General features: G+C 28.2%; 1 protein-coding gene across 6 annotated transcripts in view; it reads left to right on the forward strand.

Annotated features, from left to right (window-relative positions):
* The window catches only part of LOC142329346 (uncharacterized), a 310,193-nt gene extending 288,757 nt beyond the window's left edge, over nt 1-21,436 (forward strand). For all 6 annotated transcript variants that reach the window (XM_075373838.1, XM_075373841.1, XM_075373835.1 and 3 more), the window contains 3 exons: nt 5,695-5,824; nt 9,190-9,330; nt 16,046-21,436. In XM_075373838.1, the coding sequence (XP_075229953.1) occupies nt 5,695-5,824; nt 9,190-9,330; nt 16,046-16,548 (774 nt within the window). In that variant the 3' untranslated portion in view covers nt 16,549-21,436. The remainder of the gene's footprint in view (nt 1-5,694; nt 5,825-9,189; nt 9,331-16,045) is intronic.
* The last annotated feature ends 2,770 nt before the right edge of the window (nt 21,437-24,206 follow it).

A 24,206-nucleotide genomic window follows, 5' to 3' on the forward strand; every position in this document is an offset into this window, starting at 1 on the left:
GCTTTTTTAATAGCAAACTTATTTTTCTATAAATAAATAGTATTTAATCGACAATATTATATTTAGATTTTCATTAAATCCTGATAAAAAGGTAAATAAATTTTTTTGTGAAAAATACTGAAGGAATACGATAAACAATGAATTGTTGCCCAAAATTTAAATAAAGTAAAACAAAAAAAAGTAATTAAAAAAATTGAACAATATTTGTTAGACCGATCCATTTTATGAATGAATTAAAATAGTTCAATATAAAAGTCTAATAAAGATAGACAAAAAATGTATTACAATCCTAAATCTGGGATCCCCATCGCGGCTTCGCCCGTGCTGTATGGTTACTTGCGCTTTCCGTCACGATCAGACGGTCATGACTCGCTTCGCTCTCCCTTCCCGTTTTCTCCTGTTTTCTTTTCTTCTCCCGTTTATCTTTCCCTTACTTCCATTTCCCCTTCATCTTCCCCCATTTACCTTTCCGTTTTCTTTTCCCCTTTTTATTTCCGATTTTTCCCTTTCTCCCTTCTTCCCAGGTTTTCGATTCCAGTTGGTTTTTGATGAATTTCGGTATAGGTTCATTTTGCCGCTAAGCAGAAATCATGGTAAAAGTTTTTGTTATTCCTAATTTAAAAACAAAGCCTTTTCCGGACCCATGTTTATTATGACCTTTTTTCATTATTTTAAAAAGAGAAATACAGTTTTAAAATTTAACGGTATTCTTCTGGAGCACTCACACACTCATTATGTCACTCTGCGCGCGCATACAGTGTATTAGTATTACTTATTTAAGAGATGTAATGAATTACTTCATGCTTTACCTGCGCTTTTAATCTCATTCAATTTTTTTGTACTTGACATCTTCAGTTATTTGCTTTACATATTCTAATTTCTTAATTTCATTTTAATTTAATTATTTATTTATTTATTTTAAATTTAATATAACGTTATTTTAATTACATTTATTTAATCCCCTTCCTCTCCCCCCATTTCCCTTGCTCCCTTCCTCTTTTCTCTTTTCCATTTCCTTTTCCTTTTCCCCTTCTTCCCTATTTCCCTTTTCCGATTTTTTCCCTTTCTCCCATCTTCCCCGCGCGTAAATCGGTCTAGTAGTTTTTAGTCTATAGCGGACACACATATCGGAAACATTGCAATGGAATCATAAAATATTTAGTATAGCGTATGTTGCTTTTACGTCCAACAGATAGCGCTGTTAACACGAAATTTAGTTTTTTATCGATTTGAACCACTTAAATCAAAATTTCGTAAAATCCTTTCCTAGTGCACGCCTACTTAAAAATACGAAGGTACCCTGAAAATTTCAAGTCTCTACCTACAATAGTTTTGGTTGTACGTAGATTATGAGTCAGTGAATCAGTCAGGACATTCTCTTTTATATAAGATATTAAAAAAACTGGTATTCCCCTATTCTGATATTTATAAACAAATTTACAGTATAATTGTCTACTTATTAGAAAAAAATTAATGCAAACATGTTTACCAAAACCAACAATTCCTTAATCTGATCTCCAAATAAAAATCCTTCTGTAAAAAACCCAAAAACAAAGGTAAATCACATTTTTTCATACAGTATTCTTTGTTTATTTATTTATTTATTTTTTTTTTAAGTAGAATTCGATACTGAGCAGGTAGGTGCATTATTTTATGTCTTTGTTTATTGACTGCATATCTATCTGATATTATCATATATATATATATATATGTATATTATATGAATATATATGTATTATATATATATGTATGAATATATATATATGAATTTAATAAAAAAAAAGTTGGTTATTCTCATTTATAACACATCATATTTTCCTTTATATTACATTTTGTATCTATTCTTATTTAGTAGAAAAGAATTTAAATCAAACCATTTAAATTTAAAAGTGACATTATAAAACATTTCTTCATAACTTATACCTTGCAGTAAAAATAATTATAACAATAATTTATGATCAAACAGAACTGAAATAAACAGATGTTTGTTACTGAATGTTAAACAAACTGAATTTATATTTAAAAGACTTTAATTTATTTCAACGCATGCCAGTCAGTAGTGTTAAATTTTTGTAATTTTTAATACAAATTAAAATGTATTCAAAAAGTTATTTCTCTTGAATTATGTCTGAAAAACACATTGTTATACATTTATTTATATACTATACCGATCAACAGCGTTGAGATTTCAATTTGTTTATCTATAATTTGTGAGGATTAGTTTTGACATTACTAAGTCAGGCAAATTGTTTTAAAGTGGTTGGTAAAACTAATGTCAACTTTAATAAGGAATTATTTTATGCATTATATTATAATGTATTTTTATTTGAAGCTTTGTCTTATCTATTTAGTATAGAATTTAGTTCAATCAGAGTAATTCAATTTATAGTATTCATATATACGGTATCTGTCTATCAATTTATGTAATTTTGTTTTTTAATATTTATTGATAATTTTAAAATTGTTTTGTGTAAGAATGAATCACTGAGTGCTTTATCCAACAATATGTGTAACGTATTTTAGGTTTTAGGATGAGTACACTTTTTAAATTTATTTATTTATAAGTGTCATTAACTGTTATGGTCATTAATAATGCTAACATGTGTGAAATTGCCTTTTATTCAAATATGGGTGACCTATAAGAACCGGTTAATTAAATGTGGCTTCTTCAGGGTTGATATTCTATATTAGTTCACATTATGCAATTTCCCTAAGTTATATCTACTGCTGTGAAACTGTCAGGTTGTAATAAACATCACTTACCATCTTTCCCAGGACCAGGTTAGCTTGTATTTAGGTAATAGAGCTTAGTGCTTGTACGTGAACATTTTCTGTGCTACATAGATGTTTTGAGATTGCTGAATGTAGAAACATAGGAAAAGTCAAAGAAATGTAAAACACAGTAGTATTATCAAAATGTAATATAATCATATAATTATGATCGCTACCCCTAACTTTAATGCCAATAATATATATTTAGTACTACAAGCCCATCTTCATGGTGGAGTGGTAATGTCTCTGTCTTTTATCCAGAGGTTCATGGTTTGAATCGTGGTCAGGCAGTTTTTTCACATGCCATAAAAATTCACAATAATTTTATTGGTCCTGTTCATGAGGAAGGAATTCATCAGTTGAGTAGAACACAATCATTAAGTAATGCTTGATGTACTTTCAATTGTAGAATTTTTTACTCTGGAAGTTTATATAATAGTTTGGTCTCATGTCTGATGGGGGTCTTTTGAAATAACTTTAAAATGCATTGTACAATGTTAGTATTACTCTATTATCTTGAATTATAATGATAGATATCTTCACTCTTTTATAAGGCTAAATAAAAACTTTACATACATAACAGTCTCATGTACGTACAAAATTGAAACTGGTCGATAGAATACAAAGATTTTCCAAAATTCTTTTATATTTTTGTTTTAATGGCATTTTTAAAAATTTTATATTCTTTGTAAATTGCAAAATGATTAAAAATCCTACATTCTATTTTTGACACAATGATCATGAAGGTTATTCTAGTATTACTCCTGATGTTCATGGCAAATTATGTTAAGAATTAGATAACCACGTCAGTCTGAGTAGGTTGACTCATGGTGCTTTCACTGCTTGTTACTGGTTAAAAAGTAAATCGGTAAAACCTTTAAATATTTTTGTTTAGTTTACTGTGTCTGTCTCGCGTCCATAATTTTTACTATTACCATTACAGTAATTCAAAACTGCACCATGATTTTTCAGGTCCTTCTATCTGGGTGATCTGCAATATTTTATGAAAGAAACCCTCATTCCAGTAGGTTTTTGTGTAAAATTAGATTTAAAAAAGTAAGATTTCTTGTCAAAAACAATATAAAAATCACTCTGCTCATTTTGAAGATTTCCAGATAGATAGTTTAAACAATCAGTCTTGCATGAATATCTTCAGCAGAGAAATATCTCATTGCATAATTTTTCTTATATATAAGCATATTTTTCTTTCTTATATTTGACATTCACAAGTGGGTGTAAAAAGCACACGTTAGGTATGTATAACAAAAATCTTTATTGCATTTAATTACAATTTACGGTACAAAATCAGATTTATGAAATTGGCTGATTCTTCAAAGTAGATTGTGGCTGTAGAGTATATTTAGATTGAATTCACTGAACTAGGATTTTAGTCAAACAGAAAAAAAAAATATATATCTGAAACCTTTCAAAAGTGGTATCATCACCTTTCCTGCTAATTATCCTCCTTATTTCCCCTACTGAATAGAGGTAGAATGTATAATGCATTTTTCTTGATAGAAGGGGTACATTAATTTGTTGCTGTACATTATCTATCACAAACTTTCATGTTGTTGTGATGCACGTAAAGCACACATATCAGATTCCGATGAATATAAGCACCTGTTATGACAGGTGCTTATATTCTTATAATGATGACTGGTCCTTTTGTATGAACAGAGAAAAGATGTCATTTATAGTTCAGAATATTACCTACTTTTTTTGTGAGCTTGAGGTGATGATATACAATTTTATATTTATTATAGTGAAGAAAAGACAAACAGGGACCATGTTGCTACTTTCTTTTCCTAGTAAGCCTGGTATGGATGTTTATTATTATTGAAAATGGTTGCATCATTGTCAGAAATTTTGTTTGATTTATGTCAGGTTTTCACATTTCTTCTTTTTCCTGTTTTGCCTCTGGGAATTACCATCAGGTATTACTTAAGAGGATGATATGTATGAGTGTAAGTGAAGTGTATTCTTGTACAGTGTCAGGTCAACCATTTCTGAGATGTGTGGTTAATTGAAACCCAACCACCAAATAACACCGGTATCCATAATCTAGTATTCAAATCCGTATAAAAGTAACTGCCTTTACTAGGACTTAAATATTGGAACTCTCGACTTCCAAATCAGCTGATTTGTGAAGACGCATTCACCACTAGACCAATCCAGTGGGTTGATTTATGTCAGGTTACCTACAATCATGATAGTTTTATATTTGTGTAAATAAAACTTAATATACAGTGACAAACTAAATAGATTTATAGTTAGATTATAGTTATTTTTTAATTATATTGGTGACACTCAGACTATCATTAAGAAAAGTTGTGAGATCAATTGAAAGACCTTTGATACAAATTAATAAATATGTTCATTAAATATAAATTCAATTTAATTTATTAGTAGATTTCGGTAATCTTCACCTTTGACCATCATGGAAAAATGTGTAGAGTGCTTATGCACCAAACAGTATTTTCGAATTGTGTTATTTCTCTCACATACTCTAAACAAATTTTTATTTTGAAGTTCTATTTTACTAAATGTAATTTCTTGAAATTCAGTTCAATTGAGCCCTAATGTAATCCATAATTTAGAACTGCAGGATGAACTCTTCTTGAACATTGTTTAACTTTGATTATCTTGAGGAAGCATCCTTTAAAAGGGGGATATAAGTCGTTCGGATTATTTTTTTACTTTAAGCCCTCCTTATGTTCATCAAATTATTACTCATTGAGATGTTACAGGTTACAGAATCATTAGGTTAAAAGGAAATTGTGTACTAAGTTGGTAAGCAATATATTAATACCTTTAAAATAAAGACATAACAGAAATGTAATTCGTATTTACATGAATTAATATCACCTGTTTGCTGGATTTATACAATAATAATGTAATTATTTAATTTTTTTTTTTTTGCAGACAGCTGTCAGTTACATAGCATCAAATGGACCTTTATCTATATTAGAAAGTATTGTACAATTACCTGGTTTGGATATAAATAAGCCTGATAATGAAGGAAATACTCCATTACATTTTGCAGCTCAAGCTGGTAAGTATGCAATTTGTTTAATACATGAATTAGTTTAAGGATAAATTTCAATTTTTTTACACAAAATCTAGAACATTATTTTCCTTAATGTGTAATGCCATTTGTTAACGTTTCGCAGCACTGTGGTGGTCAGAGTTTCCCCCACATTTTAATTTTACCTGTTGTGTCAATCTATAACAGAATAATTATTAATCAGTTAATTAATCAGATTAACAAATTAAAAATTGTAGAAATTTTTTTTACTTATATCAAAATATTTCTCTGGCCAAGACAGTAAAATACCCCAATTATAGACAGTTCCTCTAAGGGTTGATCATCCTATTCCTCTTCCCATTCCATTCCTTATCGCTTATTCATTCTTTCTTGGACTGATACAATGGGAGTTGGATTAACCATCCTGCTTCTATTTGAGGCATCAAGTCAGTACCTTATCAGGGCAGCTATTTCTTTATCAGAGGTCACTGGGATAGCAACTCTGTGTGCCTGGGCAACTGTCCATATACTCTTGACTCCTTTCCAGGAAGCAAGATTAATGGTTGAAATGCTTACTTAGTACAGTCTGGTCGTCCATTCTTAATCTATTTATTTTTGGGCTGACTTTAAAGACTAATGCTATTTTTTTTATTGTTTTTTGCTTTACCATTACTGTTGAAGTATTGCTTGAGTTTTTTAAATTGGAAAAATATGTACTTGAGTAGTAAAAATAAGTTAAATTTATACTATATCTGTCCATTTATTAAATTGAGTTTTTATGTTTGTATACATTTTAAATTATTTTTTTTATCGTAGTATTTTTTCCTACCCTTTCAGATACACTATTTCATCAAGCAGCATTTCATACTTATGCATGGAAGCTGTATATTTTGTGTCAGACAGCTAGGTTGTTGTTAACTTTTGTTTGTTTATGAATTATTTCTATAAGATAGTAGGGAAATGCCAAGCATTAAGAGATAAGGAAAAAAAAAAAATTATACCAGATGAACCATGCTGGTGGAATTATGAGTATATAACTAATGATTTCTTAGGAGAATAAGTCATTAGTTACTAATAACTAATGAGTATATAACTAATGACTAATCACTGTCTTTTTCTGGTAAGGTTTTATTTACTTCCTAATATTAAACATAAAATTCTTATGAGCAGGTTAATCTATTTTATTTAAAGCTTTCATGATAGAGTAATGCAATGCTTTAAAAAAAGAGTAACAGTTGAAAGTTTCCTTTTTAAGTCCCCAATGAAGTTGTCATGATTAATTGCCCCAGTAAATGTATTTTTTTAGTGTACTTTACTAATTACTTATTATCTTTTGTCTTTTCATTTAACAGATATTCATACCAGTTTATGTCACTTGAAATTTCACTGGGAGACGCATCATGTAACTCCCAAATTGTTATTTTAATAACATAGACTGGTTTACTCTAAGCAGAACTTCACAAGTTTTTATTACCCATTGTTAGATTATTTGATTTTTGTTTATTATTTATCACCTTATAAAATTTTATAATCATTAAATATAAATATCTGTTTGTCTTGAATAATTGTCATTTGACATAATTGCTTTGAATCCAAATGATTAAGTGTCAATTGATTATTGCAAGTACCAGTTGATTAAAAAAGGACTTCACAACTTTAAAAGCATATAAAAATTTATTGAGGTAACTTACAGGTTTGATTGAAGTCTCATTTCATAGGAAAATACATCAAGTTTGTAACCCAACATTCACTTTTGGTTTGATGTGGCTTCCATTCATAATGCAACGTACATCCCACCTGAAGTCAATTTCATTCCATACTGAAGCCGGCATACCTCTGCAGCTGTGATATTAATTCACTTAGCTCAACAAGATCAGCAGGCAAAGGCGGTACATAACCCTGATCTTTAATGAAACGCCATAAGAAAAAATTTAACAGGAACAAATCTGGGACGTGAGGTGGCGATGCAATTGGTCCATCTAACCAATCCACCGACCTGGGAATCGAGTATAAAGAAAATCTTTGACTTCTAGGTGACAGTGAGGTGGTGCCCCATCTTGCTGATACTAATGGCATCCATCTTGGTCATCATCATCATCTAATTGTATGTCTACAAGGAGACTCCCTACTGTACTATATGAAAATTATGTTATTATGTTATGTATTATGTATGAAAATTATGAATCAAGGTTTGATGATTTTTGTTTTGAAATGAGACCTGGTCCAGATTTCTAGTTATCTCAATAAATTTTTATATGCTTTTAAAGTTGTGAAGTCTTTTTTGAATCGCCCGGTATTCATTTGATTACCAGAAAATAAAATTAATTTCAGTTACTGAATTTATTATTTTACAATTCAAAGTCAAATTTCTCAAAACAATTCCTTTTAATTCAGCTTCATTTCAAGTTAAATTTTAAGACAAAAACAAAACAGAAAACCTTTAACAGTATACACTTATCAAATAACACATCGCCCCAGGTTGTTCCCATAAAATGTAGGGCAAATAGGATATAACTTTAAACAAAGCTGAAACGAGTATGTAATAGTATGAAATGAGTATTCAATAGTAACATGGATTCAACATTTACCGTAAGCTCAAACAAATAAATCACAAATTCACCATAAACAATAATCCTAATATTCTGAATACATAGCTAAAGACTAAATTTTTACAGATTTCAATTTATTGAAATATATGAATTTTGGATGAATAAATAAAATATTTTTAATATTGAATGAATAAATTCATTCACTATTATATATAAATGAATTAAAACATCCAGTGTATTAAATTAATAAGTGGTTCAACCCTAATACACATTTTTACCTCATTCTAAATATGTGTTTTCCAAAGTGAAATAAACTAATAAATGCAGTTTCAGCTGGAACAGATGTCAAAAACTTCAACACTAGTGTCACAATAGTAATTATGAAATAGCTTAAAGATTATCCATTAATTATAGATTTGGTTTGGTTTGTCATTAAGAATGAATAGTTCTATAATTGTACATAACTATTAGTGCTAATGAAGAGTAATTCATTACCAACTGTGTCTTGGATGGTAACATCATACTTGATGTAAACAGAATTTCATAACATATGAACTGTAAACAAATTGATTTATTAAATAATTGATAAATAATCATAAATATAAATAAAATTGTGAAAAAGTTGATGTCATTGTACAGAAAAGTCTAGTTCCATTATATTGGTCATAATTATACTGATGAAAGGATTCTGTTGTGTAGTATGAGTGAGGGTAAAATTATTGTCTTTTTACTCTAAGAAGTAACTGCCCAAAACATGGACATTATTGTTATAAATGTTTTTCTTCTTTTTTTTAATACTAAGTGATATGAGAATTACTTTGATAAATTTGTATAATTTTACAGGTCAGGTGGAATGTGTCAATTTTCTTCTTAGTCGTTGTTCTGGAATTGAAGTAGATGCTCGTAATAACCTTGGGTTTACACCTCTTATGAAGGCTGCAATACAGGGACGTACTAAATGTGCCAAATTATTAATATTTGCTGGTAAGTAAAAATCATATGTGCTTTGTAATTATTCTTTCTATTATTATTGTTAGTTGTATACTTATATTTCTGTTTAAAAGTTTTACCACAATATTATACATTAATGTTATATACTCTAACCCAAAATATCTAATCAGGTGTTACAGAAGCTTAATGCTTGTTTCTCTTATGAGATTCACAACTTGAGACCAGCCATACAGTTAATTTTAATTTATTCATTGTGAATCTGCCTATTGGCTATAGTTTTGTTTTTAAATTCTAATTAACAACATATCCTGGCTTGATGAACCTAATTTATACCTCAGATATATGTACAATGTCTAAAGGATGTGCTACCTGGGTTAAAACTAAATAAATTTACAGTAGTTTTTCCAAACTTATATGATTCATTATGGCTTGAAATATGATTCACTCACTAACAAATTCATTATGGAATTTGACTTTACTGTTATATAAAATAATCTAATTTTAAGAGTATAACTTCATAGTTTGGTTTACCTTCTCTTTATATTATTTTTTATTAATTTTTTAATTTTAGTTACATTTTAATGTTGTAGCAATAATATTTTAACCTTCAATGAAAAAAACAAAAACAAGATCGGTGCTATTTTCTGATTAAAATTAAATCAAATTTTGTTTTTTTTTATTCTTACAGCTCCTAAACGAATGAACTGGTTTTTAAAATTCAAGTTTACTCATTATTATAAGGTAAAGAATGCACTTGCCCATTATGTAGTTAAAATTTTAAATTTGTCATTTTAAGTTTTTTATCTTTTGCACTGGAGAGAGGAAGAAAGAGACTATGATTTATTTAAATTGCATTCTTTTCACACAATAAATACACTTCTATGTATAGTTATAATATCTTACCTTTTAAAAAAGTTATAAATTACAATTAAGATTCTAATGTTTTACATATTTAAAATAAAAGATGTTTTACAATATTTTTATTTAAAATCAAATATCTCAACCGATTTTCATCATTCAAATTTTATTGTTTTATAGAATTTTCTAAAGATTAATTTGATCTTTTCCTTTTTCTATAACTTCAATTTTTAAAATTTTGTAGTATGATGTAGAAAATTAATTATTTTAATAGGAAAAAAATGGTTATAGAACTTGCCAATTAAAATGTGCCATTTAATTTCAGTCATTATTGTAATAATTTACTTATATTATATTATTAATACAGTAAACACAGATTATTTTTTTTTAATACACAGATTTTTAGCTGTTCTCTTCTATATGAGATTTGAATTGAGAATGTAAAATTAGCTCAGCCAAAATAAAAGTTTGATTTTTTTACTTATGTTATGCCAGATTAAATAAATTGTTCTGTTGATAAACTATAAGTGTTTGATAGTTTATCACTTTAAGTTCAAATATAAATCTTTATTTAGATTTAGAAATCCAATATTTTTACTTCCCATGCTAGAGCTCAAAAGGAAATTATCAGCCAAAATATGAGTTAATGTTATTTCACAAATAACATTTTAAGATCTCCTTATTCAAAAAACAAAAAAAAAGTTATTGGAATTTTCAGAAGATGTTTGCGTGTGTGTGTATATATAAATATATATATATATATTTATAACATTATATATATACACAAATATGGTAAGTGTTATGTATGGGGTTATATTTTGTTTTATGTATTTATTTTTGCCGGGTTTAATTTTTGATTTTTTTGAGTACATATATATGTACATGTGTTGGCCTATATTTTTGTTATTTTTCTGGATTGGTGCAATGTATAATTTTTTTAATATGGCTCAAAAAAGTGTTATGTATGGGGTTACTTTTGCCAGTTTTAATTTTTGATTTATTTGTATAATGATTGTAAAAATTTTTCTTTAATGTGATAAAAATACTCATTAAGTTATTTAAAATTCCAAATTTTAAATCGATTGGATTTAGGGCTGGGGAGAAAATTCAATTTTATTTCTAAACATTTTTTTGCCTCGCATAAAAATCATGTGCGTCATATATCATTGAACAAAAATGTTGAAATTTGACACAAATATTTGGCTATTATATATATCCCATATAGCTTTGGCCTAATTTATAGATTTTAGACCTCAAAAAATGAGAGAGCTGAGTGGGATCTGTATTTAAATCATCAATTTTTTTTTAAATTTAATTTTAAAGATTGAAAATCAACTGTACTTAGGATTAATGTAGACTGCATGGGAACGTTTTTAAAAAGAGGAACCCAAATTAAGAATGTTAAAAACTTATTGAGGTTTTTATAATTTTTGATACTTTTATTATTCATGTTGTTGCTGTTATTAAAAGTGTTGTGTAAGGTTGATGTCAAGCAAGGGAGTTAAATGGGATCCAAATAATCTACTTAATTTTTTTTTAAGCAATTACATAATTTTTATGGTAAAAATATCATTTACTCTAAAAATTGCATAATTATGCCATCAGTTTTAAAAAACAAACCCTATGTATTTGAAATAAACATGTGTGAAGGGCAAAGCTGGTAAAGTTATACAACTCTGGCCAACGTTTTTAATTTTTGTAATCTGTTTTACTTTTATTATCCTTAATTTTAATCCCAAGTATTTATTAATATTTGTTTATTTTTAACAGCTGCAGGCTGATTGGTCAGATACAATTGGTTTTTGTCTTTGTATGATAGATGAGAAATCAATTTTTGTAGCTTGTAGTAAATTCCAAACCTGACTGGGATTTGAACTTAGAACCATCATTTATAAATTATTTTATATATTTATTGTTTTGTGCTTATTATAAATTAATAATAAATTTCTTGATTATGCAATTTTGTATTTTCATTTTTTTCCTAATATTATAAGGGAAACTAATTCTATAATTGATTTACTTTACCAATGTATATTTAATTACATATTGTAATTTAAACAAGTTTAATCAAAAATTATTTTTTTCAAAAAGTTAGAAATCACCTTAGAACAGGCTCAGGCTTTTTTAAGAAACATCCTTGCATATCTCTAGAACTGACAGCTAGTGGAAGTATCCAACTGAGGTATAAACCAGCTAAAAACCTAAACTTCATTGGAGGCTAGAATATTTATTTATTTATTCATTCATTCTTCAATAAATAACAATCCTATTCCTAGTTAGGCTATCGTAATTCTTTTTTATTTTTCTTATGATGAGTAATTAGTTTTGTAGATTTGAAATAATATATTTATAAAGCAGATATTTGGAGATACAGATGAGACATATATGTTGGGAATGAATGATTACTATGCAATATAAAGGAAAAAGAAATATATCAAACCAATTAATTGACTACTGCCACAAAATTATGTTTGGGCTATCAGTTTGTTGGCATCCATACTATGAGGTAAACCAATATTTTAAAATTAAAAATGTTATATCCCTGTGTTTATACTTATGAATGTCCAGTCCTAGTTAAAAAGAAGTCACTTATTCTTTAAAAATAACAGTAGCTACCTTTCTCAAACCAAACAGAACTGTTTTTGTGTAACTCAGTATAATGTTTCTGCTTACAAGAAAGAGTTTAGTCTTCTTCATTTATGGATTAACCAATATGCCTGTTCCAGTTTCTTTCCATCTCTTTCTTAGTTTGCCCAAACTTCTTCCAACCAGTCTATAATTAAGGGCCTGCAAGGGTATACTCTCTTCCGCCATCCTTTTCACATGTTCCTTCGATCTTTCTCTATACAGTAAAAATTTCTCAATGCCGTTTCCCCTCTACCCAAATCCTCTCTTATTAGGCTACTTTTAAGTTTCTCTCTTAGAGTCACACCTGTCACCAATTGCAAGAACCAATTTCAGCAGCTTCATCTCTTCTTAAACTCTCTCTCCTCAGAACCCTTGTCTCACTATTGTACAAAAGAACCAGCATTGCCATCACATCATACAACCTGAGCTGAGTGTCTCTTTGCATTTTTATCAAAAAGTTCTGTTACTGATGCCTCTGACTGAAACTTACTAATTTTTCTCGATATTTCCTTATCTTCTTTGCAACTAACATCACAGCCCAGGTAGACAAAATGAGCCATTTGTTCTAAAACTCTCAACTGTTAGAACATTTTGCATTCGGGGTCCTTACTTCTAAAAACCATCACTTTAGTTTTGGTAACTAATATTTTATACTTTACTCCTCATCCAGCATACTCAATTTATATACTGATGTTTGTAATTTTTCTTCTGTTTCTTAGATAATAGTCTGATCATTCGCATCTATCAATATGTTTAGAAAAAATCCATTCCCCAAATCTATATCAGCACCTACCTCTTTGGTGAGGTTACATCCTTTCTTAACTCCTTCATTTACCATTACCTTTTTACTAATTCCCTCACCATATTTTATTGCTATTGCAGTAACTTTATACATATCTCTCTCATTATATCAATAAGGTGTTATGGGAAGCTTCTCCTCCTGCCAAAACTTTGTTCAGGAAATCTTATCAAAAGCCTTTTCTAAGTCTATAAAGACCAGACGAATTTCTTCGTTAAATTCAACTCTTTTCTCAATAATCTGTTTCAAAGTAAATATATCATTTACCATTGTCAATCCCTCCTAAATCCTTGCGATTGGTGCCAGTATACCATTTATCACCTCAGCATAAACTTTGTAGGCCGCAATCAAGAGACTGAAAATTATATCTCTATAATTTTTACATTGACAATTGGGAGCACTAACAAATCTGTCCATTCCTTTGGCCTACAAACTCCAAGCCAACACCCATTAAGCAGATGCAGGAATCTCAAGCTAAAAAACCTATACCTCTATATTTCAACAACTCTACATTTATACCATCAGGGCCACAAGCTTTCCTATTCAAAGATTTAAATGAAATTTCTAGTTCTTCTAAAGTTTTCTAGCCTGAGCTATTTCCCTTATATAATATGTAATGAGCTTTATATAATGCTATTTCCCTTATATAATGGACTTATTCCTTTTCCCTTTCCTTAGTATCAGTCCACAAAGAAAAATAAGACAGCCAACTGTCCTCAGTAATAATATTCATACTTGCTCTGTCCCTCTCTTCTCCATACATACTTCTCATAATCCTATATGCTAGTGACTGTCTTCCATAAATCTCATTTTCTAAAGTAGAGACAAATTTATCCTACAATTCTTCCTGCACTTTATGTGTCATAATCTTAGCCCTGTTCCATTTTATTTTATAGAACTCCCATGCTTGCTCCATTTTTTGCTGGAAATATTTATAATAAGCAGTACTTATTAGTACTTCTCAGCAGTGGTCTTACTTTATATCTTCATTCTAAAATTTTAACCCATTCTTTCTTTGGCTAATTTACACAGAGTACCTAAAGCATCTATATCTTTGTTCCTAAAAAACCCGTTTGTTACCTTCAGATTATTGTATGTAGCTAACTGCCTCAACTCATGACTATTATTATTTTTTACTGGCTCTCCAAAAGCACCTACGACCCCTTCAGTTGGATCATTTTCCAACCTTGCATTAAAATCTCCAGCAATAACTAAAAAATCTTGCAAGTTATGCGTACTTACCAGTCTCTGTAACTCACTATAAAACAATTCTGTTTCCTCTTACGTCCTTCTTCTGGAGCATAAATACCAACAACTGCATATTACCTATGTCAGCTTTTATTGTAAGAGCCAGGATGCTTTCATTTATATGTTATTGTGACTTTTTATGTTTTCATTTATTGCTTATGTATCTGGCAACATCAGATTTCACCCATTGTTTCTGGTTTACACGAGGGTATATGTGTGCGTGTCCATCTACCATCATCTTGTGTTTCCTTGAGTTTCTGTTTGGTTTCAGTTACCATTGCAATGTGTATCTTCCTTTCCTTCAGGATCTCCAATAATTCAGGTTCTTTTGAGATAAACCAACATAGATATTCCACATGGCAATATTGATTACATCTGTTATTCCAAATATCTTATTCTTTTTGCATTTCCAATTATTATTGCCTTTATAGGTCCTATCCAAGGCTTCTTGAAGCATGTCAGTAATATAAATTCTCCTGTCCATATTATTAGCACTGTGCTGGGTAAGGTTGGTGGTGAGGCTGCCACCTTACTGCCTCCAAACCTGCAGGATTTTCTTTCCTAGGCTCTTCTGCTCTCTCAATTTTTTTTTGTTTTGTGATTACCTCTCATCTGGCTTCAAGATCATTGGCCTCTTGCAGGTTTTGGTCTACCGCAGGTAGTTTATTTCCCTGGTACCCACCATATCTGGTGAGCTTCCCCTATCTGCTACTTGGGGAAGCACTCAGTGGGAAACTGCATACTCCAAATGGAAAGGAGTTTATTATTTTAAATAATAATTCAAATGTTTTCTAAAAAAAAAAACCTGAATTCTCTACATCCTGTTCAACATATATGTAAACATGGACTTAAATAATTTTCACTAACACTTTCTGAAATATTATTTATTTTGCAATTATTTTTTTATTTAGTATTCTCGCATATTACTTTAACATAATTTCATGGATTTGTAGTTTAAATAATTACTACAAATTTGAATCACATATTTGTTTTAATAATTTTTTAATTAATTGTTTGTTTTGTGATGTTATATTTACCAAGATTTTACTACGGTTTCTTTGATCCATTTAGGTAAATTCTTGGTCAGTTCCCTTTTTTCTCTGTGGACTAGCATATCTACTCATTGTGAATTATTACATTTAACAATTTTTAATTTACATGCTTGTTATTTACGTTCAAATTTTTTTCTATCTAATGCATGCATTTGATTTTTAGGTGCATCTCCAACAATGAGAGATACTGGTAGAGGATTGAGGGCTGAACAGTGGGCAAGATTTTGTGGGCGGTATGTTTGTGCTGATGTAATTGAAAAATTATCAAGGCATCGCCTTTTGGAAAGAACAACATCGTATGGTAACTGGGGCAGTGAACCTGAATTAGGACCACATTTAGTAAATGGTAGATTACAGCCACCATTAGTTAGTACAATTAATAATAGTAGCAGTTCAAGTGGAATAAAGTCAAAATTAAGAAGAGCATTTCGGACAACATCTACACCATCATCACAATCATTTTCTTTAGTGACACAATTAACAAGTGCCGCTCTTTGTGCCAGTTCACCTGCATTACCTTCATCAAATAATGTACCTCCTGTAATTAAATCTTTAATTAGGCCTCTTTCTGTGCCTAAATTACAAGTAACAAACATAAGTGATGAAAGTCCGTCGACTTCATCAAATTCATCTATTGTAAGACTTGAACAAATTGATAATAAATAACATATGGTTTGTAGTAGGAAAAAAATAGATAACAACACGTGTAATAGTTATAATAGAGTAAAACCAATTAAACCTGTGGCATCTGTTAAAAGGAATACCAGACTGTGCAGACTGCAGTACTTATAAGTATGAATACATTAATAATTTTTATCGGTTATTACAATTTGTACAATTATTGCCAACTAGATTTTTATTTCATGTCTCCTAGTTTATTACAATACTTGAATGTTGTTTTTATTCAATTATTGTATTTTTGTTTTAATATGAAAGTGGTGGGAGTAAAATTGAAATGCTTCCCAGAAATTGATCATTATTCTATATTAACTACAGTACATTATAAACATATGTTAACACTTTTCAAGTCTGTTTTTCCTGTAGACATGACTATTTCAGAGATCAGAATCATTATCTCGTTATCAATACCAACAGTTAAAAAAAAAAAAAATCTATAATAGCGAATTTGAAACTCAAGTTCAACTGTCTGCTTGCTTATATGTAAAAAATTATATATTTATTCATTTACAATAGCATGTTTTACACCCTTGTAAATATTTTTACAAATCTTTCTCACAGTTTGAGATAGCTTATATAACAAAAGTATATCACATGAATCCATAAAGTATTTTCTTAATAAATGAATTGATGACCGATTATCAGCAGTAATGCTAGTGATCATCAAGTGTAATCATCCTTAAAAAACTAGCTGTTAATCTTTCAGTTACGATAGTTTTAATAGTCAAAAGCTCTAAATAAGGCCATCAGAGATGCTCTGTGGAAACCACCAAGCTGATCAAACATTCACCAGCAGGACCCAGTTTATTTTCTCTAGTTTTAGTTGGTTTTGTTATTTTTAATGTTTTTAAATATTAAATCTGTTCATATTTAATTCAATATTTAATTCTATGTACATTTTAATTTATGTTATATTAAATTATATATATATATATATATATATATATACACTTGGGTTTTTTTTAAGATGAAAGAAAGTAATAGTTGTATACATAATTTTAGTCATTACATATAAAAAATTAAATTAATTTTTACAAAAATTAAATATAAGAATAACGATTTATGTAATAGAAGATAAGTGAAAATAAATAAATTAAAGTTTTATACAAAGAAATGTGCTGTGCTAAAATAGTAATTGCTAAAATTGCAAACAGATGTTCAAGAACTGTTTGTGAAAAGAAAAGAATCTGAAATGAGATGTGCATTTCAATTGTTAACCAGTAATAATCAGTAGTTGAGAGAGATTGATAAAAAATATTTCTTTCTGTGTTAAAAAATATAAACACCTGTTAACTATAATTTTCTTTGGACATATCGAAAGTGAAAAGTTAACCACATAATTTAAATTCACCACTAGATCTCGTGAGCTTTTTTAAATTTCTCTTAACGGAAGTCAACACACTTACACCTAATTACTCAAAGTAAAATTAGATACTAGCTGTAAATTAATTATGATTTAATTATTATTAATTGATTATATTCTTAACAGAGATCAGAGATAGAGAAAGTTTTTAGGGAGTATGGTGGAAAGAGAGAGTTAAGTGTGGATCAGTGATCAGCCTAACACTATAAAAATTGGATAAAAGGAAAGGATAAAAATTATGATTAATATCCTTAATATCTGTAATACTATAACAAAAAAACTAAAAAAAATAATTTCATGTTTATGATTCAAGATTAGGAAACTCGCAAATATTAACTCAAAATTGAGCAACTTGCAATTTGTAGTCATATTGCTGAAATGCTATTCATTCCAGTACATATTATTCCCTGTTGCCCTGCACATGTATTTATGTTGTCTCATATTCTTAGTGTAAATACTGAACTTACAGATTCCTAATTGCTTTAACAGATAATTTAATTTTTACCAAAAACCTCTTTAATTGCATTGCTGTTTAACCAATTATTATTTTAATGCAATACCTGCTATTTTTCTGTTTCTGAAGCTATTTCTATTTTACATTTTTGCAAAAGTATATAAAATGCACATGTGTTAAGCGGTTTTAATGAAAATGTGTGACATGATTTTAACTTCTAGGATGCAAGTAAAGTATATCAATAAAATATCTCTATGACTGATGTTTTAAAATTATGTACGTATACCCATTTTCAGAAATTTTTAAGAGACATAATTATGATTGTGTTACTGACCTCCATGGGGCAGTCTCTGCTTTCATCCAGAAGAATCTAGGTTCAAATACTGACCAGGCATGGAATTTTTTCACAAATTAATATCTTATCATCCGACAGACAGTAAAAAGTAATATATTAACTGTAATTGAGTGTAGGCCTGTTGTTACAAAAAAGAAAATGAAATCTTATTTTTAAGTATAAGAAAAAAATATATTTTCATATATATAAAATGTAAAAAGCTTTAGAAAAAAATAGTAAATACAAAACTAGATTCATATTTTGATTATTTGTCATCAGCACCTGGTGAGAATATAAAATTACTGTAATAAATATTAAATAGAATAAAAAAAGTATTTTAAATTATTATTTGGGTTTTTAAAAGTTTGATTTGTTTAATTTGAAAACTAATCATTTGGTATACATTTTTAACTTTTATTAAGATTACTTTGTATATTTTAATTAATTTATTAATTTTTCTTCATACTACTGATGATGATTATTCAACAACTGAAACTTACATCTAGTTCTATTATTAAAAAAAAAATTAAATTGTGTGAGCATCTAACATTTAAAAATTTTTTTCTAATTATAATTATAATAATTGACAATCTTTAAAATTCAATAATTACAGTTATTTAAATGTAGTTAAAAAACTCTAAATTATGTTTATATGTAATAAAAAATTATAGTTATAAAGTATATTTTTTGAAAAGAATGTTCTAGATTTATCTGCTATCATTCTACCCTTACTACAGTGATCCAAAAATTTCTTATGGCTCTACCTTGTCTGTAAGGATAATGCTGTATTCTCTTTTATCTTCTGTTTTATTCTGGTACTGCTGATGGAAAAGTTCAACTAAGGAACATTTCAATCATTTTCCCATTCCCATAGCTAATTCTTACTGAAATCGAGACACATTGATCAGTTGTATGGCAATGGACTTGGGAAAAATGTAAAATTTTTGATTTAATCTTTTTTTGTAATTGTACATACAGTACAACTTTCATTTTTAGTTCTTATTTCTGATACGATACAAACTCCTCTAAATGACAGTTACAATTTATCTTCAAATTGGATTAAGAATGTATTTTTTACCAGTAGTTTAAGAATAGAAGAACAGCTTTACCAGATCCATCAGGCACATGCTGATTTTTTTTTTATACAACCACTGGATTGGGAACCGAGTCCTTGAACCATTTTCTAAGCAAAATCACCACCCTAATGAATTTCAGCACAAAGCTCTTTGTTACTACCTATAAACAGTGCAGGTAAGAGCCATTATAGTTTGATTCATTCTCATGATATATTTCCAGGGAAGAAGAAATCACAAGCTTTGTAAAAGATGAAAGTTGAAATTTATCAACCTGTAGAAGCAGGGTTGTGAGCCCTTGGAAGATTAGGTTACTTTTTTAAAATCGGTCAGGTTTTTATATTTGGTACAGTTTGAATTCTATTCCTTTTACATCACAGACCAATGATGGTTTTTATTGTTATTTTTCATTAATAAAGGTTTTCTTGTTATAGATATTTCTATAAGAACACTTGGAAATGATATTGAGAATTATAATAAGTCTCGTTTATAAGGACTACTTACCTATTTTCAGATATATGAAAGTTGTCAACGTGTTTAGAAAATATCAATTCTATTTTTCAGCTGAATTAATCAGTTCTATTTTTCAGCTGAATTTTCAGACACCCTTTATAAAACCTTCTATTTTTACCTTTTAGAGCATTTAAGTGGATAGTTTTTTACTAGTTTGATTTTAGAATCGCATCATTCAAGATGATTTTTACTTTTTTTTTTTAATTTCGCTGTTGAATACTGTCTATTTTCTTTCTATAATTTCATAAAAATTTATTTTTGTCTAGAAATTGGAAGAGTATAAAAAAATAAAAAGAAAGTATTAATTCTGAATTCAGGAAAATTCAGAAAATGGGTTTAGAAAATGTTAAAATAATTTTCTTTTTGTTTTTCTAAAATATTTTTAAGTTTCTCAGTCTAAAAATTCTTTTAATCTGTAAATATTCCTTGAATAAACTGTTGCTTTAAATAAAAATTGCCATACTACAGAAGTATAACAAAAACATAAATCTGTATGCAGCAGAAAAAGTAACAATAAACAGCAAAGGACAAATTGAAAAAGAAAAATCGTCGAGCTAAATTCCAAAACAAAAGAATAAAGTTGATGACAAATAAGAACCCACACTTTTCATAATTTTTATCTTGAAGTGTTTAATAATTAACCTCAATTTTGCTTTTGAGAAGTGCCAATTCAGAAAGAAGTTTATCGTTATAAATTATTGTTTTACAGCTTCTAGCCAATGAATAGCCATTTTTTAAGTATTACTTCATTATTAAAAATACATTTAATATTACGTAATCAATTTTACAATGATATAATTAAAAACATTCAAAGGTAATCTTTTTTTCTGTTCTTTAATATATCTGTACAATTACAAATTTATTATAAACATCAGTGCTGTGAAAAATTAATTATTATTATTGTAGTAAATTAGTTATTACTGTATTATATTATATATAAAGTTTATACTCGCATAAAAATGATTATTATGTACGGGGAAATAATTCTGATGTTTTATATTATTGCTTAAAATGCTAAATTAAATGATATTACATTTTTATTAATATTATTATATTGTGATAAGTGCATTATATGATTATATTATATTTTTTGCTGTATAAAAATAAATCAAATTATTATTATTATTATTATTACTGACTATATATTATTGGATTTTAATCTGTCGCCTTTAAAGAATATTTTCTAGCAAATAAATGTTTCAATTTTGTAATAATTTTATATAATTATGTTAATTTAGCAATGTAGGGAAAACTGCACATAAAGCAATAAGTTTTAAGTCCTAAGTGTTTTAAGATGTACTTCAACATCAATTTAAAGGCTGAAAAGCTTATAAGCATACAGTTTTCATTTTGCATAGATTAAGTAACTTGAGGAGCACAATGAATAATCTTCATTGTTCAATATCTAATCCAATCCATATTTGTTCTTTATCCAATGTCGTATGTGTTGTCATCGTCCAATAGAGATTTTAGTAAACCAAAACAAACTTAAAAAATAAACAGTACTAAAAAATTTGTTAAATAATTTTCAATTCATTTTTATTTTTTTGAAGTTGATGACATTAGAAATTATTAACAGATGCCTGCTTAATAACGTATAATTTGATACTGACAACAAAAATTTAAATCTAGACAAGAATTGAAAAGTATAATTTTTTAATATCGTTTATTTTTTAAGTCGGTTTTAATATTTTTAAAATACTGGTAAGCCTACAAAAACCTCTACCTCTAAGAAAAAAGCTTTTTGGAACAAATGTCAGTATAAAAAATGAGCATCTTTATAAAAATAAGAAAAGGAATGCAGAGAAATGATGTGACTACTCTGAATGTGAGGTCAAGTTGTTTAAAATTGGTAAATAAGTGTTTATTTTTTTACCCTAAATCTTTTGACCAATTTCAACGAAAAGATTTTGAATATCAGAATGGCTGTTTTTATCACTGTATAATAATCCACCACTGACCAATACATTTTTTTTAGTATATGTGTATAATGAACTGCTATATCTACTTTGATTACCAAAGAGTGAAAATTTTTGTTCTCAAAAATAACTATTGTTGAGGGGTCTCTTGTACCTTAACTGCTTTACATGGTTTTACATGACAATAAAAATCCAGATGGGTAGTATAAAACAACAAATTAATTTGCCTCTTGTAGTCAAGAAACACTGTAATGTATTCATTGTTACTCTACATGGGAATAAATAAAATAATAAATCAAAATATAAAGTTTAGCTCCAGTTTTCTTATGTTTATATACATTAGTAGTCTATCTTGAATTTACAATAATTTATTTATATCATAGCTCCACAGCTAAGTTTTAATTTTTAACACAATTACTTAGCATGTTCGTTGAAAATTTTTAAGAGTACATCAAGAGAAATGTTTAATAAGAAAAATTTATTTAGGCTGAATCACTATCATAACTGCTGATAGATGATAATGAATTTCATAATATATGAAAAATACTTGCCCAGGATGAACTTCTGGAAAATGTACATAAAATGGATAATACTTATTTATTCCTTTCAAAGTTGCATCTACTTTTCTACAATTATATTATAAAATTAATAAATTATGATTAAAATATGTTCTATCTGCTGCTGTTAATAAGATTTTTTTTAAATGTTGTTTTTTCAATTTTATATAAGAAATAAGAAATTGAAAGCTGAAATAGCAGCCCATCAGCTGGTGAGAATTTTTATTTCAGTACAAACGCAATTAATAAAACTCAACACCTTTACCACCAAAACCTAATATTTTTTACTTAGTCTTTTATCCTAAGAAATATCATTCACTTTGACTAATTTTCTGCAAATTTAAGTGACAAACCATTTTAAGAAAACAAAGAAAAGGATCAAAATTGTGCATCCTGTTAATATTAGAATCTTGAAACATATTTTAAATTATAATGTAATCCTTTCATCAAGATTAGACAGGACCAGATGAATGAAAGTCCAAATAATGAGGAAATTATCATAGACCCTATCAAGATAACAATAACCATAAAGTGTAAAACACAGAAACCTATTTGAAGTAATTTATAATGTATCTGTTAAAAATAGATTCTAAATTTACTTGCAATAAAATCAATTTATGTAATAAGGCACAGTCAATATATCAGTCATATTTTTTCATATTAACATGTAAAGTCATCTGTCCCAAATTATATGACACATGACCATCCTCATAAATAATGTAACAATGTATAGCTTTTCCACTTTTGATAAAATTTTTCTTCTTTGTTACTGTAACGTCAATAACTCATCACTTCTCACAAAACAATAAAAATAATTCACCTTATTATATTAGGAAGCATAATTCTATGTATTTAGATAGCAAGAGATGAATAATTTGATGTTTTATAATTTTTTTTTTTCATATTTGGTTAGTGCTAACTCAATGCTGTTTCAGATAGCACTAGTCTTAGTGTGTTGAAGTATGTGGTCAGACAGTATATTCTATCTGCCTAGTATTTTAGTTTGTCAAGTGTAGTTCGGTTACTAAGTATTTTATACTTGGACTAATATGTTCAACATGTGCTTTGTTAGTATGTTGTGTAATCTTGTGAATTTGGCTGGAATTTAGAAAGCAACATAATATAATTCTTTCTTGAAAATGTTGACAGTTTTGTTGAATATTTTTCAATACTTTTGTATTTTATGTAACATCTGTATAAGTAAAAATCTATAACCAGTAATATGTGCTTTGTATTTTGTGTTGAGATCTTCAAAATAACTGTCAGCTGAGATGTACGTTTGTAATGCACTGTTGTGCGGGGATAGTAAGATGTGTAACAGTTAAATGTGTCGATTTTTGAGGGAGTTTTGTATTTATTTTAAGTTTTTTCATTCAGTTTGGATATAGAAAGTTAAGGTCATTGATATTATTATATTGTTGGTGATTACATTC

This window comes from Lycorma delicatula, chromosome 8 (genome assembly GCF_047948215.1).
Source record: "Lycorma delicatula isolate Av1 chromosome 8, ASM4794821v1, whole genome shotgun sequence".
In the NCBI taxonomy this organism is placed as follows: domain Eukaryota; kingdom Metazoa; phylum Arthropoda; class Insecta; order Hemiptera; family Fulgoridae; genus Lycorma; species Lycorma delicatula.